General features: G+C 37.0%; 1 protein-coding gene across 1 annotated transcript; it reads right to left on the bottom strand.

The window, feature by feature from the left end:
• Positions 1-976: 976 nt before the first annotated feature.
• LOC126786981 (polygalacturonase-like) lies at positions 977-3,296 on the bottom strand. Its single transcript, XM_050512934.1, has 4 exons — positions 2,859-3,296; positions 1,642-1,931; positions 1,305-1,533; positions 977-1,195 (listed from the first exon to the last, which is right to left on the bottom strand). Exons 1-4 carry the CDS (start codon positions 3,294-3,296, stop codon positions 977-979), a joined length of 1,176 nt encoding a protein of 391 aa, XP_050368891.1.
• Between the last annotated feature and the right edge of the window lie 8,204 nt (positions 3,297-11,500).

The following is an 11,500-nucleotide window of genomic DNA, read 5'->3' as shown; positions in this document are numbered from 1 at the left end:
AAAAATTAACTAAAACGATAAATCCGATATATCCACGTTATATCCTTATTTTACAAAACCGATACGATGTCGATAACATATATTTAGACCATTGATAACTAGTCTTACCAGTATGAGAATAGGTCGTCGGAGTTCTACAATTAAACATCTCTGCCCCAATTTCGATTTAATTGAAAAATAACTGCATGTTCGATCGACCGGCAAGAATTCCAGAGCTCTGACGAGCTTCTCTAGCCTCCAATCGGTGAGCACAACTTATAATCTTGACCCCCAGCTTGATTATATCCTCAATTTCTTGGATTGGAGCATAATGGTGTTTCCCTCATTCTCTGGTTCGTTTACCTCATCGACTTTATATGCTTAAGTTCTAAATTGGGTGAGTTTTGAATTGGGGTGATTTCCAGTCGATCGCCGATTTCTAGTGATGGAGAACTGATCCACAAGAACAACACCACACGTGACCACATCCAAATTTTTACCTCTGCCACTGACACCAGACACCGTCTAAAAAAATGGTATGGGCTCTCGGAGAGTAGACGCTTAACAGACGTTGCATATTGGTAGATAATAAAAACAGATGATCGAGTTCAATAAACCAAGGGTGATTAAAGCATGTGTGAGAGGGTAATGCCTTATCCAGTAGGTATATCGTTCATGTTGTTTGTGTACCCTAAATTTTGTTTCATCTCATTCATCGAAAAGGAAAAAAAAATTGCAGAAACTATACAATACCACCAAAGGGTTAAACCAGGACGACTTAAAGCAACTAACTAGGAAGCTCGCAAGGCCAGGCTAGAGAGGAAGCTCGATCAACATATAATATATAGGATCGAAGCTGCCAACGCCACAGGCTCAAGAAACGACTACAAATCATTCAAACAATCAACTACGTACGTACTACACAAACTAAAGATCTTCTAGGGTAGAATTTGCTATATAATTTGTCTTCTTACTTTATCCCCAAGAACTAGTCCTACTATAGACAACTTGTAGGCTGCATGGTACCCGCAGATGTTCCGCCAGCATTGCTACATGAAGCTAGAGCTGCCTGGTTCTTATATGTGAGCTTCACATTCTCCAATCTGATTTTGCTACATGGGTACGTTGAGCTGCAATCAAATTTCACTGCAACTTCCGTTGCTGATGTACCGTGTATGTCTTGATATGTCACATCACTGACTTTAACTCCAGAAACCTGTATTACATCAAATGCCAGTTCTCAAGCCTTTTAGCAAGAATAAATGGTGTTGCAGGCTCAGACCATACATGACAAGGCCCAAAAAAGTGAGCTCATGATTTCTCACCTGACCAGGGCAACCCTTGTTGCTGGGACAATATTGTTGATCGATGAGGATCGGATTTTGAACGTTTTTCATGACACAATGTTGGAAAAGAATGTTCCTTGCAAATCCAGTGCTAGCCCTCCCCCAGGACTTGATCCTCACACCGTTTTGTGTATTAGTAAAGGTCACAGTTTTCACTGTTACGTTTTGCACACCAGCTTCTTTCAGGTCTTTGCCTAGACTCCCAATGCTGTACCACAACAGTACCATCTCTCAGAAACTTCCAACATTTTAATATACACTACACAAAAGTATAATCAATTTATCACTCATGGACTTATAAAGTAATTTTAAGTACCTAATTCCATGACCCGGTCCACACGCAACATTTTCAATCCACAAGTTAGAAGTGCCAGGACCAATTGAGACACAATCGTCACCTGTAGATATCTTTGAGTTGAGAATGGTAACGCCTGAGGACATCTGAACATGGATGCCGTCGGTGTTAGGGCTGTTGCCGGAGGCAGATACTTTAATCCCTTGCATTTTCACATTACGGCAACCGTTGACGACTATGTGAAACATCTGGCTGTTTAGAGATACCAATCCCTTAACCACAATGTTGTTGGAGTTGGAAAAACTCAATGCCTGCATGTAACCGAGATATTAGCTAATTATTACACACATAATTCATGCTAAGTAAGCATCTGCGCGTTATGCAATCAATCAATATTATAGTACACTAGCTGATCGATATTGAAAAACAGGCTATGTGCACATGCATTGGATGATTTACTCATTCATAGTTATTCTGTCCGATAACTTATCAAATCAATGGCTGAGATCGATATTTAGGAGAAACACTGTACAACGTACGTACTGACGGACATAAGAGTATTGGGAATTTGGGATCATATTTAGGAAAAATCTATCTTACGCGGCTGTATGATATACGCCGAATCATTCAACCGCACAAACACACCACCACTGCGTGCATAAAATGACAGTCTTTGCCAACCATTGAGCACCTGATGTATGGTGCACAGCGATGTACACCAGACGAACCCTCATATATATGCATAATGCATCAGTGCATGCATGGTTCATCGCTTTATATATACTTAATTCAAGGGACGGAAGGGTTATCTCCGAATTAAGAGTCAAGAAACGACTTTCAATATACTACTTATTTCCTTGTAAGTTTAACTCAAAATCCTCAACTTTAGTCAGTAAAGCAAGGAGACTAATGCTTTTATATTAAGCTAGTGAAACGGTTAGACATCTATACATCTTCCCATCAAAATTAAAATATAAACCTACACGTAACTAATGCATACATATGACCAGTTTGGTGAGCTAGAAAGCGAAAGAAATTAGAGTTAACGTACACTAATCATGCTGTTTACCGGATGCGGTGAATGGTACTAGCTAGAGTAGAATTCAGATGGACTCTTCAACTTTTCTTCTAATATGAGGCACTCTTGTTTGATTTTTAAATATATAGAGAATGTTAGCCCTAGCTAAAGGACAAGTTTAATTAATTAGATTGGAAAAATTGCTATGGTAATTGCTTACCGTGGCTCCGCTGGGGCAACTCTTGCCGGAGTCCTTGCAAGCCCACAAACCAGTGCCTTGACCGTCAAGAATTCCACCGGATATGGTGACTCCGTTGACGTGCCGAAAGAGGAGCCAGTTGTCGGCATTTCCGATGACCCGGTAATCGGATGGAGCAACAATGGTGCCAGCAATGCGGAAGCTGATGCGACTGTTCTTACATGGTCCGTCGAACTCGACATTGCGGAGCAAGAACCTCCCTTCCGGCACGTAAATCACAGGGGGGTTCACCGAGGCACAAGCTTTAGCCCATGCAGAGAGAAAGGCCTTAGTTGAGTCGGTCTTGCCATCTGGTTTGGCTCCTAACGTAATCACGCTGAAGGTGACTGCCTTGGCCATGGCGGAGTTGATGAAAATAAATGGGAAACAGAAGAAAATGAGGCTTCTGAAGTTTGCCATTTGCTAGGAGAGAGAGAGAGAGAGAGAGAGAATGTGCGTGTCTTAAATAAGTTGAGATAATACTGCAGAGTCGATCGGAAGGAGGACTTGGGGAGAATTGGAAGAAGGTTGATTACGAGGAAGTTGAAACGGTTGAATGGGGTATTAATAGTCTTAAAAAGAGGTGAGCTGGAGAGAAACTATATATGTTTAAGTATTTCATTAATTTGCGCTTGTAACAGAAAAAAAGGCCTGAAGCAAGCAAGCAAACGGCGCCGAAATGTCTTTACGTAGGTTGCTAACTTGCTATATATATAGGAACTTTATTAGACTTGGAGGGATAAATGGCTCGATCAGTTCTTACTACACTAGCTTTAGCGTGTTCACCTCGTTTCTTAATCAAAATGACCTTGTGCATGTATACTTATTCAATTTAGATGTTAATTTGTTACAATAGTACGTATATCATCAGGTGATAGATCAATGTACTCATTCCTTTGCGTGATAGTATATACATATGCTACTGTTTTTTCATTGATCTTGCTTCACACCGCCAAGTTCATATGATATTTTGCGTTCACACCAATTAATAACTTATTCAAAGTGAACGTCCCCTTAGTTTTATGCGCGCGATCATTAAGTACGTGATTCCTTATACTACGTACATCAAATTAAGAGTTACAGCCTTTTCTTTTTCAAGTAAATAAAAATATATATTGATAATGAAATACATTCTAAGCAGGCTTTGTTTGTATTTGAAGTGAAGAAAAAAAATGAGTTTTAAATATGTAAAAAAATGTATTTGTTCTAATATTTCACCTGTTTTTTAAAATCGTGGTTGTTTAAAGTAAATTTTACAAATAATACATTGTAAAAAAAAACTTATCATATAGAGAATCAACTCATAATGATAATTTTAAGTGTTTATTTTACTCAAACCTCAAATATGGAACTAATTAAACTGTTAATTACGTACCTTTTTTTTAACGCAGATCGATTCATGTCATTCTATATTCTAAGTAATTAGACATGCACGCCATTAGGGCTTTCCGCCAGTAGTGTATATTTCGATTTCTTCCGGTTGTTATTAGTGTTTGTGTGTGTGGGAACAGACAGAAAATTTGGCATGCCAAATCTCTTGTTTGTTACAATTACTATGCATATGTAATGATTATTTGAGTTCATAATTAATGTACGTAATTTGATGAATGATGCAGATGCAAAATAATAATTAAATCTATATAGGAATAGAAGGGAGAGGTACGTGATAAAGGAAGTACGTAGAAGGCGGAGAAGCAGCCGGCGTAATTCTCATGCGCAAGACTAATTAATTGATCGAACCATGTTCTGGTTCTCAATAATATATCCAATTAATCTAAAAAAATGAAAATAATATAAAAAAACATGAAGAGTAAAATTTAAATAATTTTACATTTTGTATGGAAAATGGGAGATTACACATACACACCCACTGAAAGGTCTGAACCACACAATTTTCTTTCTTGCTTTCATGAGTTTAGGGCATGAATTGGGGTTTCTGAAGCGCGCTACCAAATACGGACGTGGTAGAATTGTGCTGTTGATCGAGCTTAACCGAATTTAGACATAATCAATGAGAGCAAGCCATGTGAATGTGATCCCGAGGCACAGGTAGTGTTCGAAATATATTTTTTCATTTTTTCATATATATTTAAAAATGAATTTTAAGTCTAAATAATCATTCTTAAATTCATATTTTTATTATTAGATATCGTTCGTGTACTTTAATTGTCACAAAATCAAGTATTTATTTTCTTTAGTTTACTTGGTACCGTTTTTTTAGTTTATTTGGTACATATTGAAGTATAATTTTATAAATTTTATTAAAAATAAACAAATCCGATAAAACCGATATATATCGATATATCTCCGATATATCGTTTTAACCCTTCACCTATACAATACCAATAAGCGATATTTAGACCATTGGGCACAAGTACAACACCACCCCATGTTAATTATTACCAATTTACAATTGTCTTCGTCAATATCGATGGAGCAATTTAATTATCTGCTCACAAGTTTAATTTCAGGTTTCTGGTTCCCAATGCCCTCCACAAGTTATTCCCTGCAATTTGAGACATTACTGTTTACAAACTACGGTTCGACTCAAATCATGCAGTATATATATTGTGCGTGCTCTACAATTGCCAAACGGAGCTCTCAATTTACGATAAGCTATAGCATTGGTAGCTATTTAGCTAAAGTGATTAAAAGTGCTTGAGCAAAGGCATGCGAGAGCGATCGAAGAGTACTGTATTCAGCCAATAGCATGCAATTACTTCATTTCATATACATACATGTGTGTGTATGTAGCTAGCTAATGCCTCTACTTAAGTTCATGCATTTCCTTTGATGATTAATTAACGTGCCAATGTTGAGAAAGACGCTGTATGGACATAAACTATTCTCAAAAGTTATGTGTTTATAACTATTTGTATACAGGTCAAAGTAGATATATATAGCTTGAATATAGTGATATATGATGTGCGTTAGCTATACGTAACTAGGTAGTGAAGTACATGTTCAATGATTGATACTGGCGTCAACGATATATGAAACCAAGGATTTTGCGTTAGTACTGGTGATCGAAACCATGATAACCAACGTAATCATAGGTATTTATTTAGTAATAAACTAATTAATCAAAGAAGAAATTAAGAAGGTGATCGAATTAGGTTTCCCCATTGCCATGTGAAGGAGGAGTTGTAAATACGTAGAGAAGTTTCATATGCTAAACTGCCATGTGACTGCAGTTTCATTCACGAACACACATAAATATTTATACATATTAGCTAAACTCGGGTCCATTTACTTTTTTGCCCTCTGTTTTTTGTTAATTACGGTCCTGCCATTCAAGTAGATATAGAAGTCATTCTTCCTTTCCCCTCTCAGAGTCTCAGGATCTCTCGCTCTCCACCGTTTCTTGCAAAACACTAATATAAGAATGAACAGATTCGGCTCACTTGGCTCGGCTCATCCACTCTCAGCTCGGCTCGTCTCATGCATTTTTTTCATTTATTTACTCGATTATCACTTGATATAATTTTTTTGCCATATTCTCTCATCTTCTTCTCCTTTGATTGCTCTCTCTCTCTGTATCTCGTTTTCGTCACTATTTTATTCACTTAAATCAGATTTTAAAATTTAAATTCGCTTACAATCATGGCCTAAATTTGGTGATGAATAGTGTCAGTTCGGCTCGTGTTCTATTTGTTTTTGCTTTTTTACTCCACTGCTACTGGGTATAATTTTTTTTGCCTCATTTTCTCCCCTTCTTCTCATTCGATTGCTCTTTCTCTATGTATCTTGCTTGCTTTGTTATTCTATCTAATTAAATCAGTTTTAAAAACTCTAATTCGCTTACAATCATACCCTATCCCAACTCATGTTATATTTTTTCACTTATTTACTCGACTGCCACTGGGTATAATTTTTTTTACCTCATCCTCTCCTATTCTTCTACTTCGATTGCTCTCCCTCCCTCTCTCTCTATGTATCTCGTTTTCTTCGTTCTTCTATCCACTTTAACCAGTTTTTAAAAACTCTAATTCACTTACAATTAGTCCTTAAATTTGGTGATGCATTGTGCAAACTGCTTATGAACATTGTTAGTTCGTCTCATGTCATATTTTCTCGCTTAAATACTCGACTGTTACTGTGTATAAATGTTTTGTGCCTCATTCTCTCATCTTCTTTTCTTTCGATTGCTCTCTCTCTCTCTCTCTCTCTCTCTCTCTCTCTCTCTCTCTCTCTCTCTCTCTCTCTCTCTCTCTCTCTCTCTCTCTATATATATATATATCTCGTTTTTTTCGTTATTCTCTCCACTTAAACAAGTTCTAAAAATTCTAATGCAGGTACCTCCACCCCATACTCGACGCATATCCTCTTATATGGAAAAATGAAACAAAGTACCCTTTACCAAGTTGTACCATATGCCAAGGCTAAGAAGGCCACCATTGAGCAACTAACAGACTTTCCAAGGCATCAGACCTTAAAGGTTTAGAACCCTAACGTAACAATAATCAACCAATAAGATTGGTTTTGAATTCCTTCAATTGGTCCTGGCATAAGGATTCATTGATCTTAACATAGATCTTATCTCCATGAACAACATGAGATAGTAATTGACTCAGAGAAATAGCAGACTCAGTTGAGGTGGAGAGAAAATAAGAAAGGTGCGCACTTTCGGGGCCGGTGGAGGAGGAGGCATGACCGAGTCTAGGCCCCGCATGAATTTCCAGGGACAAACAGTCATCCCAGAGATTGATGATGGAATCACTGCCCTAGGAAAACCCTAGAACTGCTCAAGGTAAGGTAAGAGTCTTGGAATTTGCATGCTAGTGTAGTCAAAAGACTTATCCATTCACATAAGGATGAGACAAACATTCATACCTGTTAAAACTTGTTCCAGATCACTTTATCATGGTATAAGAGCGGGTTACCCATGTCCATGTTTGAATGGCCACACGCATTCCACGTCACCCAAATTGTTGTCCACGTGTATATTTTGAAAATTCACCACACATGCAGGGATGTTGAGAATATACATCTCAAATTGCGAATTGAAACCTAACATATGAGTTTATAAGGGTTTGGGACTTTGGGCCACTCCATCAATTTTCAGTTGGTTTTTGGATGTGAGGAAAATTCTACTATGAAACACTACATTATATGGAGACACTAGATTGGGTGTGTACAAAAAAAAAATTGACCTTAAAATGTAATGAGGACTACTAGATTTTGGAAATTTGGATTTAAATGGTAAGAATTTTGAGCTCCATACAATGGAGTACTCCACCCTAAACAAATCATTGAATGTGAACCTCATATCATTTTATCAGAGAAAAGGTTAGTCGACCAATTAACATGATCTATTTGCACTAGCTATCTAATTAACAGTGGGTGCGTAGACGTTGAAATGTAACTAACTACATTTAAACTTCAAACAATGCAATCCAAAACATAATACTAATCACAACACTCTGGGGTTTGAATATATATATATATATATATATATATACTATATATTTATTACATATATACAAAAAATCTCAGCTACGGACGTCTGGACGGTTTTTTTATCCGAATTTCCGCCGTTTCTTCTCGATCCGACGCCGGCGACGCCGTTTCTTCTCGCCCAAGTGACACCACGTTTTCCTAGACGCTGCTCCGATGAAGAAAAAGGCGAAAAAGATCAGAATCAGAGTTCCACCATGATCAGTTGTGAAGTTCTGAGTGAGGTTGTTGCAAGACCTCCGATCTCGATCACATTCGCCTTATTCTTCATCGGAGCAGTATCTAAAAATGTGTGGTGTCACCCCGACGAAAAGAATATGCGTCACCGGCGTCGGATCGAGGAGCAACAACATAAATCTGAACGGAAAAACAGTTCAGACGTCCGCAGCCGAGAAGTATTATATATATATATATATCATCAAAGTAAAAAAAATATTGCATGTCAAATTGTGTTAGTGAATTCGCGTCGGATATTTGTGCATAATATCATATATGTAAACATCACTCCTCTTATGTTAAGTATATATAGTTAGGTGATTAAGACAGTAGTATAGATAATTAGATAGAACAAATAGCTAATAATAAATTAAGCAAGGGTATCTTTGTTCGCGGGTCAGCAGTAAACAACGTACTTGACGATGACGGTAGTAGATTTATCAAGTGATGTACGTAACATCCGAGTTTGGTCCATATCCATGCCAAAATATGTACCGAAAGAAAGTACGTGCATGAATTTAGAAGAAACACATATATAGATTAATAGTAATTCTTGCAAACGAAGTTATAATTAAAGGGATGATCACTCAATCGAGTTACTGTACATGTATAGACTACGTATGAGCTTTCCATGATCAGGACAGGTGAATTAATTAGTAAACCACATGGCTATTTCGTCAATGGAGAAACTAAGTAAGAAAGTGCGCAATTATAGTCATTAACTTAATTTTTCAAGTCGACTGTTAAGATGTGTTTCCACTAGGTACGTACCTTAGTTAGTTGTTTGAATTAGGGTTCGGATCCAAAAAGGTATAAAAATGGTTATAACTTAATGTTTTTGTTTTTTTTTAGTATGAATACTAATTAGAAACCACTGGACAATGTTAGTTTTACCACGAGGAATTAAGGATCGTCAAATATTTCTTGCTCCGATCTGGGCCAAGAAGTAGACTACGTACTTTCAGATCCAGGCCGTTTGTCCAAAGCCCAATTATGAATGCATAGCTCATCCATCAAAGGAAAATAGGAAACTGACGATTAAGGCTAAAAAAAAGTTAAAGAAAAATATTTGTGTTCATACTAGTACGAATGTGTGCGTTTATACTCTCTCTTATTTTTATACTTTTGCTGGTGTAAATTTAAAAATTTTAATCTTTCAAAAATTCAATAAATTAATAAAGATCATCTCTGTAAAATATGAATTGAAACAAAAATCGTTTGGTAAGTCGATTAAATCAAACAAATGAACAGTTGATCATAAGATTACTAACTTTCACCATAATTGTTCATTTGTTTGATTTAATCCACCTGTCAAACCATTTTTTTATCAATTTATATTTTACAGAGATGATCTATATTGATTAATAAAACTTTTTAACGGTTAAAATTTTAAATTTACAATACCAAAAATATAAAAATAGGAGAGGGTATGGATACACACGTCGAACACAAATATTTTTCAAAAATAAAAAAAATAAAAAATTAGTCCCTCCTTATATTTTTATTATTTTAATGAGTTCAACAATTTAGTCACTCAACTTTCCATTTGAACTTTTCTACGTTCAATTTTCTGACCATTTGGTCCACTCTGTTACACTCCGTTCAAAATAGCTATTAACTTACTGACGTCGATTTTTTTTTCCCACCTAAAAGTTTAGTTCCTCAAATGCCCTTGGATTACTGACTCAATTTTTTCGTTTTGCTCTCTTTCTTATTCTCCGAAAGATCGAAACCATTCATTCCAAGCCGGACTCCCTCAACACCGTTTCGCCAACACAAGGGAAATTTTTTCCTTCTATCCTTCTTGTTATGATTCTGGCTCTCACTTCTGCATATAAGATTAATCAAGAATTCCAATATCTCGGAGAGCTCTGAGATATCCGAACTCTAGGGTTTCGAGGAAAATTTTGGTTTCCGTCTGACAGCGCGTCTTTTGACGTCTTTGTCGGACGGGATTTGTAGTGGGTCAGTTGGTGGCCTAGCTCCCTGGTCTGTTGGTGGCGAATCAAGGGAGAGAGGCATACTTGGAGGTGGTCGGCCATGCTGATTGGTTTAGGGTTACAGTGGTCTATTCTGATAGTGATTATGGCATTGCACTCTATTGTTGGTTGAGATTTCGTCCGGGGTGGAACTAGAACTGATGGGGTGGAACGAGATGGGGAAGTAGCGACGGCGGAGGCAAGGGCTTGTCGGGTTTGCTTTGTAGATTTGGATCGGTTCTTGAAACTTGGACGCTGGGTTGATTTTGAAAGTGTGGTGGGTTGCGCCTTTGCGACAGGGCTGGGCGGTGGCCGCGGTGGTTGTCGGCGTCGTCGGCGGACTGACTGCCTTACAATTAGAGGCGCCGGCATTGAAGTTAAGTTAAGAAGGAGATAACAATACCATGCCAGGAGAGATTGAGAATGATTATTGAAGTTAAGTTCTTGATATAAGAAGATGGAAGGACGAAAGAGACTGTGAGGAAGAAACATGATTAATTAGAAAAAAAATGTAGAGAACTGACTGGGAAAGAACACGATATGAAAGAGAAGAAGAAGATACAAGTAATAAATAAATAGTAATAAACAACTATTCTTATGGGCATTTGAGGAAGTCAAAAAAACTGAAGAAAAAAATGAAAAAATATTTTTCACGTCAGCAAGTTAACACTCATTTTGGTCCGAAATTGAAAATAGAATAGTGATTGGTTCAAATTAAAAGTCGAAAGACTAAATTGTCAAACTCATCAAAATATAAAGCGTGGTCAATATTTTGTTTAAAATAAAAATAACAAAAAATGAAGGAACATCGTCAAGGAAGTCAAAGCACATTTATAGTGTATTTAAGGACTCCTAAAATTAGCCATTTCATTTAGTTTTTTTAGGGGCTCTTTATTTAGTCTTTAGCCATTGACAAAATAATATTTTCGAATAGAATTGAATAGGCATGTAAATTAAGCACAAGGCTGACGG

The sequence above is a fragment of the Argentina anserina genome, chromosome 1, assembly GCF_933775445.1.
Source record: "Argentina anserina chromosome 1, drPotAnse1.1, whole genome shotgun sequence".
Taxonomy (NCBI): domain Eukaryota; kingdom Viridiplantae; phylum Streptophyta; class Magnoliopsida; order Rosales; family Rosaceae; genus Argentina; species Argentina anserina.
Note: the sequence above shows the minus strand (reverse complement) of the source record. Positions and strands in the feature narration are given on the sequence as shown.

Excerpts from the sequence above, each read along its gene's own strand:
- LOC126786981 (XM_050512934.1), bottom strand. The coding sequence starts at position 3,296 with ATGGCAAACTTCAGAAGCCTCATTTTCTTCTGTTTCCCATTTATTTTC. Across the intron at positions 1,932-2,858 it reads GTTGCCCCAGCGGAGCCACG|GCATTGAGTTTTTCCAACTC; the intron begins GTAAGCAATTAC and ends GGTTACATGCAG. Across the intron at positions 1,534-1,641 it reads GGACCGGGTCATGGAATTAG|CATTGGGAGTCTAGGCAAAG; the intron begins GTACTTAAAATT and ends GTTGTGGTACAG.